Genomic DNA, 25,993 nt, shown 5'->3' with positions numbered 1-25,993 from the left:
TTAATTGGGATGGCAGAAGGAGAAAAATCAGACTACTTATGTATATTTTAGAAATGGAGGACTCCAATGCTAAAAGTAAAAAAGTCTAAACAGTTTAACTAAAAGAACTGTCTGACAACTTTAAGACTGATGTTAGTAAAAAAGTATTTTTTTTTTCGGATTATGATTCAGGCATAGGATGATCATGTATGGCTCAGATACTTTTGTGAAATATGATTAGAACTGTGGACAGTGTTTAAGAAGATGGGAAGATACTTATGGTAGATTAGAACGTTATATAAAATAAAAAGAGTAAAATAAGAGTAAACCTATAGAAAAATGTGTCATGAGAGGCAATATAGTTATGCTAAGAGAAAAAAGAGAGAGGATTTGTTAAATGAAACAGAATGTGGGAATCATACCATTAAATGCCCTACTTTTACTACAAAACGCACATACTGCAAGTCACCAAAAACAAAATCCTAAGTTTCATCATCTTCTCCCTTCCCAGTGAACATCATTGCTACACATTTAAAAAAAATGGTTACCATTTACTACAGGATGTGGGCTCTGGGGTCATATTTTTGTCTGTTTTTCAGTTTATGTTTGAAAGTTGGTATCCCACAATTCCATTAGAGTGGGTGGGGTTACATAATTATAAATGCAAATTGTATGTTAATCAGCGTATAGATTTGTACCTATTTTTGTGGCCTTTGTCCAGATTTTTGATGTTTCCAGGTTGAGAGGTATGCTAGTGTCAGTTAAGTAGTTGTTAAACTGTAGTAGTGTGGGTTGTGATAGCCTGAAGGAAGACAGTTGATAGAGGATTGCTTTGGTGAGTGACAATATCAAAAGCTTTAGAAAGTTCAAGGAATACAGAAGAAACAAGTTTGCCTTCATCTCTGGCTTTGTTAATGGTATCTGTGAAGTTAATAAAGCAATGGTAGTGCTACGGGCGGGTCTAAAACCATGCAGTGTGGGGGTCAGGAGCTTTTCTAGAAGAATTTATTGAAGAAGTTGCTTGTGAATGCACATCTCCATAATTTTTTGCAAAGGGGATAATATGGTGATAGGTCTGAAATTGGTTATATCAGATGAGGTTCCTCCTTTATAAAGGAGGATGATGAAGATTTTTTTCCATAGAGAAGAAACATATGATTCCTTGATAGAACTGTTAATTAGAAGAGACACAGGATAGGCTATGGAACTGGCAGCCAGCTTGAGATATTCTGCAGGGAGATTATTTACTGAAGAAGGACAGGGTTTCAGTTTAAGTAGCAGCAATTTGATGTAGGAGATTGGGATGGGTTTTCTGGTGAAATAGGGGTTTTGCTGTGTGAGGAGAGGGCATGTCAGAATTGTTGGGAGGAAAATCTTTAGTATGGCTTTAATGCTTTCTATGTGTGTTAAATCGAGCAGCTATTTTTGGGGAGGGTGTTTCAAACAGGCTTATGAGTGGTGGATGTTCTAGGATGGAGTATATTATTAATAGAAGACTAGAATTTTTTAGGATTGGAAGATTGATTTAGTAAGGGGTTACTGAAGTAGATTTTCTTGTCTGCAATAGTCTGTCTCTTAGTACAGTTATGTAATTTTTAAAGTGGTGTAGGTTTTGGTGGGATCTATTTTAACCATTTTTTCCAAGCCCTATTTCTTTCATACATTAAGTACCTGCTTTGAGTGCATAACCAAGGAGTATAGTTATTCTGTATTATTTTCATTCTAGTTTGAGCCAAACTATTGAGGGTTTTCAGGAAAAGTGAATTAAATTTGTGTACAGCTTCATCAAGTGGGATATTCTTCAGGATAGACAGTTAAAGGAGCTTAGAATTTTGTTAAATGTATTAGGGTAAAAATTAGTGAGGTTATCCTAAGGCAGTGTTGTTTGACATGATGGCTACCGAATCTGCTTGCATATAAAAGGATGTGATCACTGAGGGATTCAGTGAGGGTGTCACCAGACACATACTTAGTGGGATCGGACACCAATGTCCACTTGAGAATTGAGCCACTGTTTTTGAGATAGTTATAAAGTGTGGGGCAGGAAATGAGTTGAGTCAATCCAAATAGGTTTAGGCTAGTTGATGGATATTTTGTGCAGATAATGTGCCAATCTAAATTAGTATTACCAAGGATTATTTGTTCATTAGAAATTGCTTGTGAAATCCAGTTTAGGATATTTTCCAGGGTTATACCATTATTACCCGGGGGAATATGGAATACTATAATACATAGTTGCTTATGGTTACTTCGTTTAAGATGGGAGATGAGGGTTTCAACATTATGGAAATTGGGAATAGGTTTATTGTAGGATAAGATTTCAAGATAGTCGGGTTTTGGTAAAGCTACTCCACCACCTTTTTTTGAGTTCTCTCAGCCCTGATGATATAGCCAGGGAGTGATATTTCAGAGTCAAGTATATGGTGTTTTAGACATGTTTAAGTTATGGCAAAAATATCTGGTGTATTGTGGGAGATCCAAGCATGGTGCTGTGAAATTTTATTATAGACGCTATGAATATTTAAGGAAATGAATTTAAGCTGTTTGGGTGAGTTTGGGATAGGTGGATTGTTTTGATGGTTTTGATGATGGTTGTGTGGTCCCTGTTTTGGAAGGAGATGGGTGGGTTAAGTGGGGGAGGGGATTGGCTTGGGATGAGTTTTGGAGGCTACTAGGGAGTCAGGGTGGCAGAATGGGCTGGAGCTGGGATGACTAGCCCCACAGAGGGGTAAAAGAAGAGAGAGAGAGAGAGAGAGATAAATGGCTATTTTTTGGGATGCTTGTTTTGGTTTAACTTTAACAGTTTTATTTTGGTGTGGTAGATGCGAGAGTTTAGTCATTTGAATGTGAAGTAAAGATTGGGTGAGTAGAAGTGACTAATGGTGAAGTGGGATGATTGAATGGTTAGAAGTGAAGGACATAGTGGGAGAAATGTGTAGAAGATTGAGTGATGTATGGTAAGTTGTAAGGTTATAAAACAGGAAGGGTAAGGATGCAGTAATATTTAAGAGAAGCATGGTAATTAGCTTTGTAGCTAGATATGTCAGAGAAAGAGGAGCTAGAACACTGGGGTATGAATATAGGAGGCATAGGAGTAGATAGCTGTGTGAGCATTGTAATCACTATGTTTAATTCATAAATACAAGAGAGAAAAGAAAGTTAAAGTGTTTAAATGCAGACTAATGGTTTAGGGATTGTGTATATATTCTTGAGCTCATGGCATGTCTATATTTATGAGTATGTTTTTAAGAGGGGCGAGAAGTAGCTGGAGTTCTGGGTGTAGAACAGGTCCTATAAATGTAATGCCATGAGAGGTGGCTAAGGAATCAGGGGGTGGGAAGGGCGGTTAGAGAGAAACAGCTCCAAACCCAGCAGGAGGAGTCTTTATTGGTTATGCTGTCAGTAGGAAAATTTTATGTAATAAGAACATTAGTCTAACACATGCTTTGGAAGCACAAGGGAGGTGCTACTGCAGACTGCAGTAAAAGCAAAGATGCTTAAAAGGAGTAAAGTACTGCAAAATACTATGACACTTAAGGTGAGTTTTCCTCTGGCAGTTACAGTTTCACAGCAAACAAACTGAGTGTAGGAAACTTTGCAGAGAGGAGTGGAACAAACTAAGTTTGTCTGAGAGAGCAGCAGCAAGAGTGTAACCAATTACTTGAAGGAGAAAAAGGCCAGCCAGTAATATAGTAAATATTGTTTAAGGCTGTAACCATGGGTTCAGTGGTGGGACACTGTGTTCTCACTATTATTACAAGACAACATGCAATAACAAGTAGAGCAGCAATCCTTAACTGAATAGTACAGTGGCCCTAAACAACATCGCAATGGTACACTCTGAGTTCCTGTAGCTGTGTGATTGAGCTAAGAACTCAGGATGTGTGAGCAGTCAAGCTTCTTTTGTTCTTTTTTGTTAGCAGAAAGAATGGTGTTTCAGACAGAGAGTCTTGAATTTCAGCTTACTTAGAGAAGAAAGGAGAAAGGGAAGAAGGAATACTCTAAATCAATACATATCCGAAAATAAAGTCCAGCTGCTATGGAAAAATCATTCATTACTTCACTGCACAAAGGTGAATCAATATAGAACTTTCAAACTATAGGCAAATTGACATTTTATCTCACATATCAGAAATATTAGGAAAATATAGTTATATGCAACTTCTCAACCATGTAATAGATAATAAGCTTATGCTTCAACCAAACACAGCTTCAGTTGTCATCACAGCACAACTACTGTTTTGCTGAATCTTGTTAATACTGTCAACACCCTAGAAATGCAGGAAGCCTAATCTCCACCATTTTCCTAGACTTATCAAAAGCTTTTGATACTGTCTCCCATCAGACACTTTTTCATAAGTTCTCATCCTTAAAGCTCACCAACTCTTCACTGCAATGGTTCCATAGTTTCCTCTCAAGCAGAGCATAAGCAGTGAAATTAAAAATGATTTCTCCACCTTCTTGCCTGCCATGTTTGGTGACCCACATGGATCTATACTAGGCTTGTGTATTTTCCAAGGTATTCATCAATAAGCTCTACACTGCTGCAAAAAATGCCACCATTATCCAATAAGCTGATGACTCAACCATAATCTGCTCAGCTAAATCTCTCTAAATCCAAGACTTTACATAATAATGATTATTGATTGAAAAATGGATAAATAACTCAGAACTGCTACTAAACTCTGAAAAAACCATACTGCTCTTTAATGCCACCATTATTAATATGCTGATGACTCCATCGTAATATGCTCAGCTAAATCTCTCTCTAAACCCAAGACCTTACATAATAATGATTATTGATTGAAAAATGGATAAATAACTCACAACTACTACTAAACTCTGAAAATACTAAATTACTGCTCTTTACTCCAAACAGATCTTTACCAAAACAACAGTATTTACTATTGTTTATGCTAACAGTACCATGATAAAATAGGTAAACCAAACAAAATTACCTGGTGTCATCATAGATGACCAGAAAATATTTGAATACCATATATCACATGTGGTTAAAAACTCATCAAAAACTATGTACATTATACAGAGTAAAAACCTACCTCATTGACATAGCCAGAAGAAGTACAGCCTCTGCTTTCTTACTGTCATCTCTCCACTATGCTGCCCCAATTTTCACTAACCTTCAAATCTCACAACTGTCCAAACTTGAGTAATGTTATAATAAAATAGCCAAATTTACAATAGAATGCTCTACTGTCTAGCCTTCAGGGAGTTAAACTGGTTAGAACTGCCACATCACCTAACACTTCTTAGCTAACCACAATACACAGACTTCTGTAAAAGCTAGAAAGTTGCCCAGCCCTTAACAACTTAATACAACACTACTCCCCCAATTAAATTTTAAACTCAAGAGAAAAATCACTAATCACTATAACTGAATCATCTAATATTCAAATAGTATAGCTAAACTATGGAACCACATCCCACTAGCACTGGAACCCATTCAGAATGCAAACTCATTTAAAACACAACTTAAACTTCATCCATCAAATCAATGCATCTGTTCCTATATATCAACAGGAAAAATATCACAGTTATCTTCAGTTTGCATATTGTCTAACCATTTGTCTTCATTCAGAATCCTTCATGTCACAACCAGTCTTCACCAATATCTGAATGGTTTAATTTGCATCTCCTAGTCATACACACAGTTTTATAACACTGCTCACCTCCACCCATATACTCTGGTAGCCATATATAAAATTATCTATGAACCTGCCTTATACACCACCTCCTAACTACAATATTAACATTTTCTGCCTTACCTCCATTTTTTTGAATTTCTAAGCACTAACTACATGATCTATTATTATTATAACCAACCAATAAACCTCTTTACATGCTCAATATTTAACATGCACTAATGCATAAGTTTCTTTCATGCTATAATAGTTGCCTTAATGTCATCTGAAACTAATCTAAGCAGCAAATATATGTTGTAATTGTTAATGTATATTACATAATGTCTATACATGTATATTTAAGCAATAACCAACGAGTGGGTGTGAGTATATGAGGATTTACCCACAGATTGCGTAGTTTGATCACAAGAGCAAAGCCTGAGTGATTATACAATGATGTTATTTAAGAAAGAAATTCCTTACCTTTCTTAAATAATGGGCCAGATTCAATAAAGCCTACATTAGGTGTACACTAAGTGTACACGGTATGTATTCAATAAGATTCATATCACATTTTATGTGCCTTCTAGTCACTCAGAAACATTACACTAAGTGGACATGTAGTCTACACTTTGTGGTAATCTTTATGAATCCCTGTCAATATTTAAAGCTGCAAGAATATCAGTAAGAAAACTAAAATTAGGAGGAAGAAGGTGTGAGTTATCTATGTGTTTTCTGTCCACTCAGAATGATTTACAATTAGCATACACTTAGTGTAGGCTTTATTGAATCTAGCTCATTGTCTTTGTATAACAGCACCACAGTGTTCCTCCACATTGTTTCTTGTTCTTCACTGTTGTTGATGTACTGTGTGTCTATGGGACTTGCGTTCCCGCACTTGCACAGTACATCAGTGCTGTTCAGTAGAGGCAACAGAGGAAAGAGAATTACAGTTGCTTTTTTTTACTATAAAAATCAAAAAGCTCAGAGGTCTGAGAGTCTGCTGAGACAGCAGAGAAATACAAGGAAAATCATCCTGTAGCATTGCTGTTTAATGCTAATTTATAATGAAAATTGTATAATATGGTGGAGCTTTTCTCCCCAGGCCTCCACTGAAAAAGGGCTCTTCAGCTTAGTTGGACAATCCCGGTCAACAAATGTAAAATAAATAAATACATTTTTTTTTCAGAACATACTTGATTTTACTTTTATTTGCTCTGCCCTCCATACATATCTTTCAACATCTTAGCTCAAGAAATGTGGACAAAGTTTTAAATGACGGGGGACAATGGCCCCAAAATAGGGACAGATTGTAAATGTTGCTCTTATAAACTTAGAATGCTACTAGAATAACAAAATGTGTGTTAGCATGCATTGTATAAGGGACAGCTTATAAATGTCGCTCTTATAAAATTAGAAAGCTCCTAGAATAAAAAGGATTTGTGTTAGTGTGCATTGCCTGAAGGATATGAAGTCTGAAACTCAAATTTGTGTCATTATTTAATGACCACTCCTCAGTGATTTAATGACTTCACTCCTCAGTGAACCACAAATTTTATGAGGAACAGATGAAAAATATGAGGCAAAAATCTGGGCATTTCATGAAAATCTGGACAGTTGAGAGATGTGTTTGTAGTAATGCTACTCAACGCCAGAAGTCTAAACCTCAAGATGCACGCACTCGAAACTCTCCTTAGCATGGAGAACATCGATATCTGTGCAGTAACAGAAACCTGGTTCAGGGCTCCCGAGAGCACCCCAGCACTACCAGGTTATACCTCATACCATGCTTTTCGGCCCCAAAACTTGGACCGAACCACAAAAGGAGGGGGAGTATTGATATTCATCAAAGATACCCACACCTCCAGGTTGGTGGCAAAGCACGAAGCATCAGAGACTATCCATGTGCAACTAACAGTGGGTAAAACTGCCTTCCAGTTTATAGCCTGCTACAGACCACCCTCCCAAACCCAGGAACCCCACTCGGCCTTCCTGAGAACAATGGAAAATATGAAGGTCTCTCCAAACACCATTATATTGGGCGACTTCAACTACCCAAACATAGACTGGGAGCATTACTCTAGCTCCAACACCCTAGCCAAAGGTTCCTAGAATTTATAAACTCAAATGCTATGGAACAACTTGTTACCACTCCCACAAGAGGGGAAAACATACTGGACCTGATCATCACCAACATGGGGACTCTATGCTCCAGACCAGAAGTGTATCCCTCACTGGTAAGATCAGACCATAAACTAATCTCAATGGATATTCACATCCCGACCCCACCCCCTGCCCAGAAAACCACAGTGAAAAACTTCTCTAAAGCAAATTTTACACTCCTCAAAACTGAGGTGGAATCCTTCAAAGCCGCCGGGCCTGTGGAAAATATGGCCCAGACCGCAGAATCCTTTATAAACGCATTCTATGAACACCTTCAGGAATGCATGGATCATCTTGATCCCAAATAAAACCAAGACCCAATCCTCCAAAGGCAGACGTGCTGTCTGGTGGACCCCAACCATAAACAAACTATACAATAGAAGGAGGAAGCTACTAAATGATAAAGCAAAATCCCAAAAAGGGAAGGCATCACTGATCAGTATTAGCAAAAAACTACGGGCACACATAAAATTGTCTAAGGCCAGCTTCGAGAGAAAAATTGCACAGGACACTAAGGATAATCACAAGGCTTTCTTTAGTTATGTTAGGAACCTGGGTGGTAATTCCCAGATATGCTCAGAATTAGTCCAAAATGACAAAAAATACACCGAACCCACAGACATTGCCAACATCCTAGCTGACAGGTTCAGCGCAAACTTCTCCCCCCCCCCCCCCCCCAAAAGAGCAAATATCTATCCCAGCAGAGTGCTGCCCCCCTGACATCTCAGATGCTCAGGTAAGAGCCGCCCTCTCCAAAGCAAAAAACACAGCATCAATGGGACCAGATGGTGTCCCGGGCTGCGTCCTACATGAACTCAAAGAAGAGCTAAACCCAAACATAAAACTACTGTTCGATCTCAGCCTTACTACAGGATATGTGCCCAAAGAGTGGCGTACAGCAACAGTGGTCCCTCTCCATAAAGGTGGTGCCTCAACAGATCCTGGAAACTATCGCCCCATAAGCCTGACTAGCTTGGTCTGCAAATCTATGGAAAGGATCATCATGGACCTCATAAATAAAGATATTGGGGACCTACAAACACTGGATCCTACCCAGTTCGGCTTTGTTAAGGGCAGATCCTGCCTCTTAAACCTGGTTGATTTCTTTGAAACAGTCACCAAGGCCATTGACGAGGGGAAGGTGGTCCACACAGCCTACCTGGACCTCGCAAAAGCCTTCGATACAATACCCCACTCGGGCATGATAGATAAGCTCACCAGCTTAAATATAAACCCCTATGTCACTAGATGGATTGCAAACTGGCTCAAGGACAGAACCCACATGGTTAGAATTGCTGGAGTCATGTCAGACTCCAAACCAGTTACAAGTGGTGTCCCACAAGGCTCAGTCCTGGGACCTCTCTTGTTCGGTATATATTTCTCGGAGGTACAGGCCAACACGGAAGGACTGTGGCTGACCAAGTTCGCAGATGACTGCAAACTGGGTGCCATAATCGACTCTCCAGCTGACACAAGCATCCTCCAAAAGGGCCTCATAGAAACAGACAACTGGTGCCAGAGCCATGGCCTTAAGCTAAATGCCAAAAGTGTATAGTCATCCCCTTTGGCAAAACAAAGTGCCCACAAATTACCACATAGGTGGAAATCCATTAAGTACAGAAGAAGTAATTAGGGACCTGGGGACCCAAGTTGATAGCAATCTCTCATTTGACAACCACGTGGCCAAAGTGGTTAGAAAAACATTTTATATAGCCCACCTAATCATGAAGGGATTCACATCTAGATCAGGGGAGGTCATCGTGCCTCTTTACTCATCCCTCATCAGGCCCATAATTGAGTACAATGCCCCTTTTGGGATGTACCTTACCAGACACCTACAGCAACTGGAAAGACCCCAAAAGTACCTCACCAAGAGGATCAAAGGGCTCAAACAGATGCCATATGCTGCCCAGTTAAAGAAACTCCAGCTCTACTCAGTGGCATACCGCCTGTTCAGAGGCGATCTGTGCCTGACGTATAAAGCCATGTCCAACCCGGAATTAATGGACATGCTGCACCTCAGAAAATCCAAATCCCATCGAGCTATGCGCTCGAGAGACTTGAACCTCAGCACTGAAATAAATAGGACATGCTGGAGGGACAGATTCATAACCCAGAGGCTCCCTTCACTCTGGAATAAAATCCCAGTCCAGGTTAGGCAGAGTCCCTCATTGACTCTCTTCAAGAGGAATCTTGATGAGTGGATGGGAGATCGTAGGTTTACCCCGGGTATCACTTCTGTGTCACTGTTAGATAGAGGCACAGTATACTAACCTCGAAAAAGGGCATAGCAAAATAAATTTAAAATGGGTGGCGAAAGCCAAACACATTCTGGCTAGGCTTATAAATGCCCTAGGGCAGATAGCCTAGTATGAACCTATGAACCTATGAACCTATGAACCTATATATGAATAGAAATAAATCTGTCTGCTCAATGTTATTTTAATGGTCTGACTTTTTTCTGTTGGTATTTGCTTGATTTACAATAGACACTCTAATTGGTCTAGCCAATCAGGTTACTCATTTTTGAAAAAGAATGACCCATCATTGTATAATAAAGAATGTCTGTTTAAAAATGTTTGTAATATGTTGGAGCTTTTCACCCAGGGCCTCCACTAAAAAGGTTTTTTTGACTAAGCCCAGTCAGATAAACACAGTAAACAAAAACAAAATAAAATAAATTACATAAATAAATAAATAAACAATGTACCTCTCAAGAAACAAATACATGCACAAGACCTACAGAAATTATAGAAGCGAAACACAGAATCATCATATTCACAAAGCCTTTATGAACATAAAAAATAATAATTAAAATGAGCATGCTGCAGCTGCATAGCTGCAACATCTTGTTACAATTATAAGCTCTGATAACATGTTTCTGAATTCCCAACATTACGTCATCTCTAGTTGCTCACCTTTAAGGATATGGAGACACTCAGCTGTGGATGTTTTCCACACTCTTGCTGTACAGTTTTCATCACAGCTAGCAAATAGTATGCAGTCTGGGGAAAACATGCAGGCTTTCACTGGAGCTGTATGGGATGAACTTCAATTTAGAATGTATAAAGCATTAAATTATTTTAAAACTGAATCACATTTAAACATTCAGGAGGCACATCATTGCTACAAATGACACAAATGCAATATGCTGCATTCACTACTGAAAAAAAAAACACCCACATATCTTTTCTAAATTAGAATATAATTCAGAGGTTTTAGAATATACTACTGTTCCTAAATACTGCAACTTTAAACTTTTTGCTTTAGGAACACTTCCATTTAATTTCATTCTACAGTGCTTATTGTTTTAGTCTAGGATGTGAAGTACCTTACCAAATTCTGCATTTGTATTTTACGTCATCATATGGCTTTTCATTAGTAAGAATGTATTTGGATCCCCAAGTCATTTTTATTACTAGCCTCTTAGTAATTAAGTCTAAAGGACATCTTTGATTAGGAACTGAATCTTGTAGATTATGTCATTTTATGCAGTACAGGTGCTAACGTGATATTTTTAGCCAATGCTTCTTCATCCCTCTGTGCACTGTGGAGCCCCATAATATGATCTCTGAGTGCCTAATGTCCTCTCTCCAGAGATTTAGAATGACGGTACTTTCTGGAGGCAATCCCTGGAGGCAATACAAGTACATTTATTTATTTATTTTCATTCATCACCTTTGATTTATGCTAGATACAAGCTCTTCAACAAGTATTTATGGTCCTTTTATTTTTTCATCAAGGTAGACAGGCCATATTTTACATATTTATTGTTTAATTCTAGTCCAGTTTGTTCTTTAAGTAGCCTACTATTTGCTGCTTGAACTAGATATAGATATAGGTTCAGTTTACATCTTACCATCACAGTGCATATGTTATAACTTGCTGTTTATTTTCACTACGTTGTCTCTTATTGTACAATATTTTGTTGCTTGTATCCTTTGCCACTTATATTCTGTTTAACCTGTTTTTTTTGTCTGTATGGTTCAAATTAGGCCTGAAACTAGTTTGTTTGTATCACTTCACTATCTTAGTCAAGAAAGAACAAATGAAAAGCCAACCAATTAGCTGTGCCTGTAAAATTAATAAGTAGCAGAGTTGACAGTTTTGTTTGTCTTTTCGGCTTTTCCTGGTTAGGGGTCGCCACAGCAGAACTCCGGTCTGCTAATGATTGGCAGTTTCTTTTTATGGTGCTGAGTTGCCAGCCCGACGCCCAACCTTCAGCGAAGGCACGCCCATTCACACATGTCTTTCGGAGGCCACTTGACCACGGGGAGGACATGCAGACTCCACACAGAAGGCACTCTAGCCGAGAATCGAACAGGAGAACCTCTTGCTGTGAGGTAACAACGCTACTGCTGTACCACCGCAGATGTAGCAGAGTTGACAGTAATCTTCCCCAAACCAATAATGTACTATTTGTAGAGAATGGGTTTCCTGACATTCATCTCTGTGCTGCCTGCTTATACGCATATGTGAAAAGTAGTTTACTGTATCTGTTTTCACAAAAAAAAAAAAAGGAAGTAAAAATATTTTATACAAAAAAAATACTTCACCCTAGCAGAATGTGTTGCCTTAGGTCATATGATGCATGAGATAATGAGACAAATTCCAAAAGGAAATAATGCTCAGTTTCAGGCAAAGTCACAATAACATGCAATCAAGTGCAAGCAGGAAACCAATAGCTAACTACTTAAATCATGCTTTCTTTATATAAGGCATTTTAAGAGTCAAACTAAAGAAAAAGAAAATACTTTGACTAGGAAATTTGACATCTGCATGTAGCAGATGTTTCATTTTGATCACCCATGTCTGGTCAAGACTGTTCACAATACTTCCATTGTTCTTCCCAGTAGATGGAATTTGAATCTCAGTATTAACTGTGTATTTTGCAATTATGTGCCACAGTTTGATATTGCTTTTGTGTGTTCTTTTGCTTATCTTCTGATTTCCAAATTGATCTATTCTATCATACCACTTCTAATTTTCCCCTACATAGGATCATTATCACTTTAATGTCCATCCTGTCTGTAGCCTCCTATCAATTCCTTGCCTGCATCTCTAAATCTTTATTTCTTTTTTGCCTTCTCCCATCCTTATTTCTATGCTTCTCCATGTCTTTCCCATCTTTATTTGTGAGTCAAGTATTGTTTTAAACCCATTTTCCTTTGTCAGTTTTTTTTAGATGACAGAAGGCTGTAATTGGCTTTTGGTATCATAACTTCAACCCAAAGTTTGGAGAGCAACTTGTGTGGGCATCCATAGAGTCAATCAGTGTAAGATACCCATAATCTATCTCATAAGTGATCTTGGACCATTAAAGGACCAAAGGAAGGAAATGAATTAATGCCACAATAATGTCTTTTGCCAGAGTAAAGAAAATACTGACTGTATTTAGAAACATTATTTATAACATGAACAGATACAACCAGAAATATTTTGTGGGATATTGGTGACAAAAACAGTAAACAAATGAATTTCAAACATTATATCTAAGCAACAACAGTTTAGCAAAACAGTTAAAAGAGCAATGTACTAAGTTACTCTCTCTTTGCAAGTTAGAGATTGTGCACCCACAGCTTAAGTTCTTATTTCATAAAATAAATATATGTCCACATCTTAAATTCTAAATACATATCTTAACACTAGAATGCTTATCTGAGCTTTTGCTGCTTCAGTGATGGTTGAAACATCTTTGTGCATGATGGATTTCAGTTCCTCTTCTCCCATTTCTATATATCTTCTCCATGTTTTGTTCGCAAAAACATGGGTAACTCTATTGGACTTCAGCCATTAATTTGTCAGACATTTTTTTTGCTAAACGACAGTAACTTGTCACAAAAATATCACTGAAACAAAAATAAGCAAGTGGCAGAATTTGGGTTGGGGATATCTGAACAGTAGACATAAAATACTTGCCTATCCTTAGGCTAAACATAACCCACTATTGAAGGCCATGCTTTGTAACTGCGTAACCCTAGACTAAATGTTAACTTACTCATGAAGAATGCAATAATATAATGTGAATAAACTGCGGCAGGCAACATCAGATCACACATTCGGTAGCCGCCCTTGCCTCCTGTTATCTCCTCCATTCTTCTTCTGTTTGCTACTGCCGACCTGTTCTTGCTCTCTTCATGTCTTATCATTTCTTTTCTCCACCATTACAGTCTGTATCTCTTCCTTGCTGATCTCCTTGATTCTTCGCTATCTTAACTAGCTTCTATACTCACAGCCTACTCTTAAATTAGAGATGCCTGTCATTGGTTCTTCTCCACATTTAACAACTAGTAGGAGAATCAGTAATGCAACTACATCTCTAACTGACAGCAACTCAATGTATGAATGGGAAGGGGAGATAATAAACAGGCATTAAAAAAACAATCTCACATATATTCCCGTGACAATCATAGACTGCAAACTCTCATTACTAGAGATAATTAATCTGTATTATGAATAACAAGCTGATTACTGGGACTCAGAAGCTAACATCTGAGAATGTTGAATGCACAGCTGAATAAGAGCTGGTTTAATAAATGGGAACGTGTGGCATTTTATTGATGTGCTTTGTTTGAGTGCCATATCATTGCAGCAAACTCTTCATATACAGACAGATGGCATACCTATTCATGATTCATACAAGTGTTTCTGTAGCACAGGCAAGCCTTCTTGCACCCCTCATACACAGAAGTGTGTGCCCTTTATACCAGCTTTAAGTACACTCATACACAGAGGTGGGTGTCCTTTACACCAGTTCTATGTATACTCATATGCAGAGTTGTGTGCCCTTTACCCCACCTCAAAGTATACTCATACACAGAGGTGGGTGCCCTTTACACCAGTTTTAAGTATATTCATACACAGAGGTGGGTCTCCTTTACACCAGTTCTAAGTATAATCATACACAGAGGTGGGTGCCCTTTACACTGACTCTAATTATACTCACCCACAGAGGTATGTGCCCTTTACACCAACTGTAAGTACACTCATTCTTCCATAAGCATTTCCATTTGCATTTTTTCTTGATTTCTACATTTCTCTGCTTTGTACAGATTTTTATTAAATTTCCAGAATATTTCTAATATAGGATCTCAGGTTACTTCCCTTGTTGCAGGCTCCCTAAGCTTGGCAACAATCATTTCATCTTTCTGTTGTCTGAGCCACTATGCTAAAAAGTTTTGTGCTCTGGAGTGATTATCTAAAAACAAGCAATCCTTATAAATTCATTTATATTATTGAGGTAGTCCCTTATTTTCTCTTTAGCACTTTGCAATTGCATCGCTTCTTGTTCTGTGAAATTCCCCTATTCTGCAGTAGTTTTACCTTTGTCAGTCCCTCTAAATAAATCCTGTTACTTCTTAACCATATCTTTTTTTCTTTTATTTTCACCCTATTTTAAATTGCACTTTAAATTTATTCCAATCCCTAGCTATATTTTCAGAAGAAATTTCTATCTTCTCTAGTAACTCCTGAATAACTTCCACTACCCATTCCTTAAATTTCTCTCTGTTTAACAGATAGGCGAGGGAGTGCCAGTGGCTTATTTTTATTTCATTACCCTGCATTCTTATTTTAGTTACTGTTGGTGCATGATCTGAAATAGTTATTAGATGCATATCAAGACATTCAATATCATGCAAATATTCATGTGAAATATAATTTTTGTAGCCTAACACAGTTTTTGTAATAACATATAAATTCTCTCTAAATTCCTACTACTGAATTCACATCTTCCATACAAATATTTACATAAATTTCTTCAAAAATCTACCCTCTTTTGTTATATTTTCCCCATGTAGGTTCCCCAGATAAATCATCACTGTTATACATCAAATTCTAGTCCCCACCTGAAGCAATATTCTGTGCTGAAAGCTGATTATTTCTCCCAGAATTTTCATAAGCTCCATTGTAGCAGTTTTAGGGGGAATATAAATACGTGCCAGCATAATCCTCCTCCTTGCCAGTAGCCCTTTCATACTACAAATTTACCATTATTATCTTTTTTCCTCCTCTGTATCTACTGGAGCTTCTCTCACAATTAATATAAGTACTTTTTCTTTGTCCCAAATATTCTGCTGAATAACCATCCTGAAACCCTTTCTTTATCAAATTCATATGCTCAATTCTTTCCAAACATGTTTCTTGTAGCACAGCTATTTACACTCTGGATTTTTTAATATAGTTCACTACTCTTTCTTTTCTGTATATATCTGTGAGACAATTCACATTTAAAGATAATATAGAAAGTGTCATTATGATAAGAAGTTATTATTCAGACCCATTTTGTATCACAGCTTTTTTTTAAATGCTTACTTTCAACTTTTGTGTTACATACATACACTAATATCTGGCAGGTTGATATTTTATATGGTTGTTTCTTGTCATATCCATTTGAACCTATGTCACTTCTGACAAGACTTTTTGTTTTAATGAAAACCCTCAAATAAAAAAAAAACACATCAGAACACTCCCAGAACCTATTAACTTAATACTAACACACAAAACTATGTCATATAATGAAGTTTAATCCTCCTAATAGGAACAATTGTCCCAGGCTGACAGCCACTCTCACAGGCTTGACTTAACTTATAATGAAAGTAATCCATGCTAAGATGCATGGTACAACCTATGCTTCTACTATCACTAAGTGCTGTCAGTTTCATCTTATCTTTATTCCTCTCCCAGATGTAGAAAACAAGTTGAATGTTTTCAGAAAACATTATCTCCTAGCAATTGAAAGAAATAATTATTCTGTTTTTTTACCTTTATCGGATTGTCTCCATAGAACATGAGAACAAGATACACAGTTGCCTTCCAGTAGAAGCATTTAATATTGCAGTGTAAACATTTATGTGCTTGAGGAAAACTTCATTATATTAAGTGTTCTTTTATTTATTGGCTTCACCATAAAACGTGCTATTAAATCTAGCCAGGGGCCTTAATCCAATCAATTCCTTATGCAAAAGTAAGAAAAAGCATATATATTTTTCTTATCTCATATTCTTTTGTCCAGGCTTTCTTCTCTTTTTACATTGCAGTGCCTACATTTCTAACAAGAAGAAAGAAAGGAAAATAGGGGCATATGTATAGTTTAGTAACCTTATTACACATAAATAAAATTAACTGAAAAGGCTTTATTTTTATAGCATACAGTGCATGCCATGTATTATAAAAACACTTTTAAGACCAAATTTTGTTTTACTTAAAATTAAGTCTTTCATTCCTCTTTACCTCTCCTAAATGTTCTTCCAAAAATTAATGACATGAAGTAGGGCATATGCTTTGGAGTCCCCTACAAGTTTAACAAAGTCAAAAAAGTCCAATATTTCCATGTTTTCTTGTTCCATCATATTTCACAAATGTAATTAATGCTTTGTAATCCCACATTTCTTCATCAAATTCTGAGTTGCTGGTTTTCTTCTTGTTGCTATCCATTTCCCATATCCATTCTCTGGTTCATTTACAGTGTATTTCTGGTTCTTCTTTTCAACTCTTGTGTTTTTTTTTTTTGTCTCTCAAGAATTTTTCTTTGGAACATTGGAAAATATTTCACTGGCATAGGCTGTCTAAGGGCTTTATTATCAGAAGAATAATAAGCAGATTCCCCTTCTGTCTGAGAGGTTCATAGGTTTATAGGTGTGTACTAGGCTAATGGCCCTGGAGCCTATATAAGCCTAGCCCAAGAATATTCCCAGGCATCTTGCTGCCAGATGTTAGTTCCCTGTGCCACTATTGAGCAAGGCTGTTGAAATGATCCCTGGGGTGAATTTCCTAGTACCCATCTACTCTTCAAGATTTTTCTTGAAGAGGGCTAGTGAGGTGCTCTGCTTGACGTGAATGGGGAGTTTATTCCAGAGTATGAGAAGTCTCTAGGTTAGGAACCTGTCCCTCCAGCAGGTTCTGTTTATTGTGGTGATGAGGTTAAGGTCCTTTGAGCATGTGGCATGGAGGTATTGAGATTTTTTTCAGATGAAGCATGTCTAACAACACTGGGTCAGACATGGCTTTGTAGGTCAAGCAAAGATCACCTCTAAGTAGGCGATAAGAGACAAAGTATAGTTGGAGTTTTTTGAGTCTTTCTGTATACGGCATGTATTTGAGTTCTAAGATCTTCTTTGTGAGGAACTTTTGTGGCCTCTCCAGTTGTTGAAGGTGTCTAGTGAAGTACATGCCGAATGGGGCATTGTACTCTATAATAGGTCTAATGAGGGATGAGTAGAGAGGGATTATGACTTCTTTTTTCCTGGATCAGAAATCTTTTGTAATGAGGTGTGCCATGTAGAAGGATTTTCTAATGACAGTGGCAACATGGTTGTCAAAGGAGAGGTTGCTGTCTACCTGTGTCCCCAGATCTCTTATCACACCTTTGGAGTTAAGTGGGCTACCTTCGATATGGTAGGTTGTGGGCACCATGTTCTTCCTGAAGGAAATGACGATGCACTTTTTAGCACTGAGCTTAAGGCCATGGTTCTGGCACCAGTTATAGGTCTCTTTGAGGCCTTTTTGTAGAATGTCTACAAAGGCTTGAGAATCAATAATAGCTCCCAGTTTGCAATCATCTGTGAATTTGGTTAACCAGAGTCCCTTCAGAGAAATAGATGCCAAACACGAGAGGACACAGGACTGATCCCTGTGGGACTCCACTTGCTACTGCCCAGTAGTCAGATTTGGAGTCCGCTATTTTCACCGTGTGTGGTATAGCTCACTTTTTGTTGGATAGACTTTTGTATTTCCTCCTTAGAATGTTCTGCATCAAAAAATTATTTTGACCCTCCAGGAAAAAATATTCTGAAAATAGTTGGATACAGCAGCTTGAATCTCACATCTGCTTCTTGACATTCCCTGATTTCATGAATAAATTTACTCCTCTTCTGCCTGGTGTACAATGAGTAATCATTTCCCACAAACACTCTACTGTTTCCCACTTTTAATACTTTGCCATTCTGCCAGAGTTTCATCTGAATCAACTCATTCTGCTGGTAGAATTGCATCTTTACTATTAAAGGTCTGGTCTGCTTTCTCATGGCCAGGTTTGGAGCATGCACAGGATGTGCCCTTTCAATTAACAGCTCCTGCTGTGGAACACCAGTCCAGTTGATTGTTCATCCTTTCATCATATTAATACAATTTTTTTCTTCTATTTCTCTGGTATAGCAGAAAATCTCAGGTTTTCCCTACATACTCTGTCCTCTAGTTCTACCATTTTTTGAAACATCTCTTCCTGAGCAGTGGCATACTCAGCCTTTTCTTCACTTCAGCCTCTGACTTTTGCAGTTTTATCAGCTCATCTGAATATATGTTTAAAGTTTCTTCCATTTTTTAAGCTTTTTGTTATTGGAGTTAATATACTCCTTCAGAGTTTAATTTAAGTTTCATTTGTTTTAATGAACTCTGAGCACATTTAACTTACTTTTTCCTCTAGATTACTGGAAGTCATGTCTTGCAACAGTGCTTCAGCTTGAACTGCTTTTTGCAGAACAGCTGCAGGATTTTTCCCAGCCAGTGTTTTCTCTTCACCTTTTGTGACTGATTTTCTTTCAGGTTCTCTGAATTTCTTTTTTGCTGGCATCCAGGAAGTGCACTTACTAGCCAGTTGCTGCAAATTACCCAAAAAAGACAAATTCACTGACGCTCCTTTCTAAGTTTCTGTTTTCACATAGGGAGAGCTGAAATTAATCTGTTACTCAGAGTGCAGCCATGGTTTCACGAGGTATTTTTAAGGAAGACCAGCAGAAAGAATATCTTCCAGTGTTTTATTACTGCTACCTGGGGATATATATACATACCCATGATTGCATTTGTCTAGTGAGTGTTTAGTTTAGCAGGATTAGTAAGATTTCAGAGTTAGAGAAAGTTGGCAGGGTGAAGGAGAAAGGGAGATATGTGATATGTTTTGTAGAAAATAGTGACACTGTCAGCTTTTGGGGACTCTGTCTAATTTGATAATGTTATAGCCTGGCAGTGCAATTTCTTCATTTTCTTTGTTTCCTGGTGGAGACAGGTTTCTGTGACAACTAAGATGTCTGGAATGCTTTATCTCCATAAAGTCACAAATACAATATGTGGCCGGCCAAATATCTGACTGAAAACATCAGAAACTGCACTTTCAACTGCTTAAAACAGCGAAAGTGCTACACTTTGAATTACACAATCCAGAAATGTCAAATGTGTTCGAAACACCCGACATTTCCAGATGTTCCAAACACTGTTATGCATGGGGGCAGCCCCCCCTGCACGCCCCACACCTCCTGCTAATTTAATATACTTACTCTGAGATTGCACTACAGTGTGGGAAGAGTTACATGTCCCGATCCCCACTGTGGTGTGATCTGTTCTTGGACTGCTGAATTCACATGAGCCAATAAAAGCTGGCATTCACTCATTTGAATTCACACTTCTGTTTTTCCACAGTTACAGATCTTGCTGTTGTGCACACATCACAGCGTCGTACAACGACATTGTGACCTTATGAAGGTAAACTATCTGGAATGTGCAATGTTATCCATGTGTGCACTTCATGGAGTTTGTTATAAATACTTCATAAGTTGGTATGGTATATATGAAGGCCAGGATGGGACTGTTGCTGAGGTGGTACCAATAAACGAACTGAAGAAGATAAGCAGTCTGGTTCCATATGCTGAGTTAGACCTGGGTTTGAGTGGATGTCACCACTAGGTTTTATGGTTATGATTATGGAGGTGTGATGGTATAGTCCCACACTCAGGTTCTTTTGTTTCAGAAAACAATCAGTTTATACCTGCTGTTCTGCAATTAGCATGGAGACACACAGTAAAACAGGTTTTCTTTTATTTACTAAATGCAGACACCAAGAAGCTATGGGTACACAAGTCGCTAAATGAACTCCTTTGCATTTAAGAAGAAAAAGTCTTTGAACTGACAGTTATGATACAGACACTACTTTAGCTCCACAGCAATGAATGTAAGTCTTGGGGTTAATGGCATGCACCCATGTCATAGCTCTATTGCCTGTAGTTATGTACTTAAGACCAGCAATTTTATATATTCTAACACTGATAAGAGTTATATGTTGAAGCTGGTTGTTGAATGTAACACATCAGATTTGGTTTATTTAGCTAGTTGGTGTGAGTATTTATCATTTTGTGTTGGTAAAACCAATCAAACATTTACAGAACTTATCTTGAACACTTGTGTGGAGTTAAGAAAGAAAGATTCACAAATGTCTTGGTTAAGCATAATAAGCTGATTGTGGTTGAACATGCATTTAGGTTCATGGCTTTACAAGCCTTGAGCTTATGTTTGAGGGGAAGTAATATTATTAATGTCACTGAGAAAGCTGAATATAGATGGCTTATTGAACTACAAGCTACTGTAGGATTGGGATTGAATGATGCTATGTCTTTAAAACTGGTCATTAAATCACTTAATTTGTTTCAATAGTCATGTGATTTTATTTGAATGCGGTTTATAAATTTGTAGTAGTTTATGTTGTTTGGTCTGAAAAAACACCTTGTGGAATGGAATATGAGTTACCTCTCATTTGTTATGCTTCATATTTGTGGGTTGGCATAATGGTTAAAGTGTTCACTTCACAGTCACATGGTTTGATTCTCACTTTTTATCAATGTCTGGTTATTGGCAGTCTGTGGTAGTCTGCAGACTAATTGCCTATTTGCCTGAAAATGAAAAATAAGTGATTGAAGTAAAAAGTTTGCTAGAGACATTTTTGGGCCAATGTGGTGTAGCGGTGGAGCACCGGACTCCCAAATACAGGTATGTGAGATTGAGGCGTCTTTCTAAGAGTACACCATCTAGGTCCTAGGAGGTCATCAATCCAGTGTTTTCTGTCCCCATCAGATCCATCATTGAGTACAATGTCCCTTTGGTATGCAACATCTAGAACCTCCACAGAGGTTCCTCACAAAATGAATACAGGTATAAAAACATGTCTTATGCATATCGCCTCAAAGCCTAGTCTCTATATATGCTTTCCTACAGCCTGTAGAACCAACAGCATCAGAACTACTTGAACTAAAGACTTGAACCTTGTTTGTGGCATAAATACGACTTGTTGGAGGGACAGCTATGTGTCTCAGAGAATTTTTCTCCTCTGGAACAGGCTTCCCATCCATGTGAAGCAGAGTTCTTCCCTAACCCTGTTTAAGCGTAACCTGACCAGTGGATGGGAATTTGGAAATTCACCTCAGGTCTAGCATCTATGTCTCTAATGGACAGAGTCAGCTTTTAAATCATACCCTAATTTACATATACCCATTAAGATAACCTCTAAGGCTCAAAAAACTTGTGTGCTACATTTGGGATGCATGCCTAGGCTCATAAAGGCTCCAGCAGTCATTAGCCAAGTATACACCTATGAACCTTTAAGAAAAGAAGGCTCTTTGCTTATCCCACTCCTGTTTGGCATCTACTTCTCAGAAGGCTAATCTGAAGGGGCACTGGCTCAGATGACTACAAGTTGGGAGCTATCATAAATTTTCCCGGTGACACCAATATCCTGTAATAGGATCTAATGTAGACAAATGAATGGTACCAAAACCACAGAGTAAAACTCAATGCAATCAAGTGCATTATAGTATATTTTGGGAAAACATCTACCTAGTCAAATTATTCCATGGATAAGACACCCCTAAAATTAGTCCAGTAGTTAGAGATCTGGAAACATATGTAAACAGTAATCTGGCCTTCGACCTACACGTAACCAAGATGGTAAGAAAATCATTCTACACCACTCAGCTTGTAAGTAAGGGTATGGCATCCAGGCCCAAGAAACTTATACCACTCTACTCAGCCCTTGTCAGACCTGTCATTGAGTACAATTCCCCTTTCTGCATGTAACTGACTATGCATATGAAACTCCCACAGAGGTTCCTCACCAAGATAATCCAGGGTATTAAAACATTGTCCTATATAGATCACCTTAGAGCCCTGTCTCTATACTCAGTCTCCTCCTGAGAGGTGATCTGTGCTTAGTATATAAGGTATCCTTAGAACCAGTCCTAATGCAGCATTTCCACATCCGCAAAATAAACAACACCAGAAACACTATGTCAGGAGATTTAAATTTTGCTTGTAACATAACTAGAACATGCTGGTGAGATAGATATGTGTCTCAAGGGATCTCCATGGTCTGGAATAGCATCCCCAGCCATGTGAAGCAGAGTCCATCCCTAACCCTTTTTAAATGTTAGATGGGAAATCATAAATTCATCCATGGGCTGGCCCCCATGTCTCTTATAGGCAGAGGCCAACAGTAAACATTCTGTAACATTGGATTGGAAATTGGAAATCCCCATCTCTCCTATAGGCAGAGATCAATAGTAAACATTCCCTAACCCACTTAACATTTTAGCAACCCCTTAAATAACATACCCCTCTTAACTAATGTAGCCCTCCAATTTAGATGCATATGTCACAAGCACATGTTGCAAGCAGACACAATTGGGTTGGGTTGTGCAGCTAGGCTTATAAAGCCTCATGCAGTCATTAACCTAGTAAATACCTATAAACAGTGTCCTTAAAAGGGAAGGATGGCTTCTTGTTAAAAACAGACTGATACTGCCCTCTTTCTGCTCTTTTGCAATCTATAGTTTCCTGACTACTGCACCAACTTAGTCTCTTAGAGGTCACAGAGGAACACTGTAGCTTGCTTACCTGCAGCTGTGCTGCCACTAACCTTGGTCACCAAGATATGACTGACATCAGATAATTGGACATTTACCTTTCATGAACTTTATTGCACTGGACCACTTGCTCTGATTTGTCAAAGGAATCTTCATACTTCCCAGTTTAGGAACAACCTTGTGCTTCATCCGAAATCCAGAGTCAAATAAAGTTTTCATACACCACATACTCCTAGTCTTCATTTAAACTTAACTCACTAGTCACTTACTTGTCTCCAGTTCAAAAGTTCCCCATTTTGGACATTAGCAATTCTAATTCTCAGTCCGCATGGTGAGCTTAATGTACTTGAAAGCGTATTGCCTGTTTTGTCTATGTTTTAGTGTTTTGCTCTAGAAGTTCTGTGCTTTACATCTAAAGTGTTTTGGAAGTTTTAAACTGTTAGTCTACTAATAGGTACTTTATATCTTCAGTTTACTAAGCTGATTTTCTTGTTTTCTCTTTTACTGTTATTACAATTACAGTTCTGTATATTCTCCATTTTAGTCTCTCTGTCTGGCCTAGGATGTGGTTGAAAAACTCAATCATATCACTTAGCTGATTGTCAAACATTAAATAAATGAATGATTTTCAGAAAAAAATCAGTAATTCACAGTTTAGTTGAACATATACTCAGTAATCTGAGGGTCCGGTTTGTTTAGAAGGAAACAAAAAAAGAAAGAAAGGAAGAAGTTCTCAACAAATAACAAGGAAGAAAAAGAAACTGATTAATGACTGTAAAGGAAAGAGAATACGTAGTAAAAAGGATTCTGCTTTGTTATGTAGCACACTGGTGACAGGGAATGCAGATGTCTGTCTATCAGAAAACTCTCAGTCTACAGAAAAAGGCATCACCTTTCCAATGGAAAAAAGAGGCAAGGGGCAGGTGAAAAGGAAGAAATCAAAACTGAACGTGGAAGGATTGAAGAACATTACTGTAAGAAAAAAGAAGAGAAAGACAGATGTTGACTACATGGCTCAAGTTGTGGATTTACAATGCCAGCTGGATGAGAATTTAATACGCAATGAAAACAGTGGAATTAATAAGACTAATAGTGATGAAGATCTAACCTTTGTAACAATTGATAGAGCAGAAATGACTGTATTAGAAACTGAAGATTCTTCAGAGATGGTTATAGGTTCATAGGTTACTAGACTGGTACTAGGCTATCGGCACTAGGGCCTATACAAGCCTAGCCATAACAATTCCCTGGCTATTTCTTCCCACACTATTTACTTTCCTGGACCCCTGTCTAGCAGGGCGACTGATGTGATCCCCGGAGTGAATTTCCTTTCTCCCAGCCAATCATCAAGGTTCCTTTTGAAGAGGGCCAAAGAGGCACTCTGCTTGACATGTATGGGCAATCTATTCCAGAGTCAGGGGAGTCTTTGGGTCAGGAACCTATCCCTCCAGCATGTTTTGTTTATTGTGATGACAAGGTTTAGATCCCTGGAGCGTGTGGCTCTGAGGGATTGGGATTTTTGTTAAGTGTAGCATGTCCAGCAGCTCTGGTTTGACATGGCCATGTATGTTAAGCAGAGATCACCTCGGAGTAGACGATATGTGACAGAGTATAGCTGGAGTTTTTTAAGGCGGCTAGCATAGGGCATCTGCTTTAGGCCTGTGATTCTTTTAGTGAGGTATTTCTGCGGCCTTTCCAGTTGTTGCAGATGTCTTGAGAGGTACATACCAAATGGGGCGTTGTATTCTATAATGGGTCTAATGAGGGATGAGTACAGTGGGACAATGACCTCCTTTTTTCTGGATGAAAAGCCCTTAGTGATGAGGTGTGCCACATAGAAGGATTTCCTGACTGTTGTGGCGATGTGGTTATTGAAGGTGAGACCACTGTCCACCTGTGTCCCTAAGTCTCTTATCACACTTTCGGTTGTCACCAAAGATATTCTTGTAATTGGAGATTCAGTTATTAGAGGAACTGATACTTATATTTGCAGAGATGATAATGAACATCAAGTAGTGTTATGCTTGCCAGGAGCAAAAATAGAAGATGTGAAACAAGCCTTGGAACACCTTAATGTAAGGAAGTATGGATCTGTTTTTATTCATGTTGGTACAAATGATGTCAACAACAAAGATTCTCTGACTGTTAGTCAGGAAGTGACAGCCCTCTTAGACAGTATAGCTTGTACTGATGTTAGGACATATTTTTCACAAATCATTTTTTGGATAAACACCTACATGGAAAAAATGTCCTGTTTTAAAAAGTTGAAATGTGTAGAGCATCCAAGCCTTCTTTTGGGCACACGTGTTCAGACAGGATGGTGTGCATTTGTCTAGATCAGGGAAGAGAATTGTTGCAGCAGATATTTTGTAGTATTTAACAAACACTAGGCAGGATTTTTGCCAGGTCAAAAATGTAACAGTTCACAGATAGCAACATTTGATGCATCTCTGATGGTTGTTAATGCTAGGAGCATTAATAATAAAGTTTTTTTATTAGAAGATTTGCTACGTTCCCACAAGATTGATGTTGTAATTGTTTGCGAAACATGGTTAAAGAACAATAACTAGAAACCAGTTTTGACAGGGT

The 25,993-nt window shown here is 38.1% G+C and overlaps 1 protein-coding gene across 1 annotated transcript in view; it reads right to left on the bottom strand.

Moving 5' to 3' along the window:
* Positions 1-25,993, bottom strand: part of WDR38 (WD repeat domain 38) — a 171,945-nt gene that overhangs the window by 123,705 nt on the left and 22,247 nt on the right. Inside the window, exon 3 of the mRNA XM_044058131.1 lies at positions 10,703-10,819. Within this exon, the coding sequence (XP_043914066.1) occupies positions 10,703-10,819 (117 nt within the window). The remainder of the gene's footprint in view (positions 1-10,702; positions 10,820-25,993) is intronic.

Source organism: Protopterus annectens, chromosome 16.part0 (genome assembly GCF_019279795.1).
Source record: "Protopterus annectens isolate FY-2018-M chromosome 16.part0, PAN1.0, whole genome shotgun sequence".
NCBI classification, from domain to species: Eukaryota; Metazoa; Chordata; order Ceratodontiformes; family Protopteridae; genus Protopterus; species Protopterus annectens.
The sequence above is the reverse complement of the archived record's forward strand: the minus strand, read 5'-3'. Positions and strand labels throughout refer to the sequence as shown.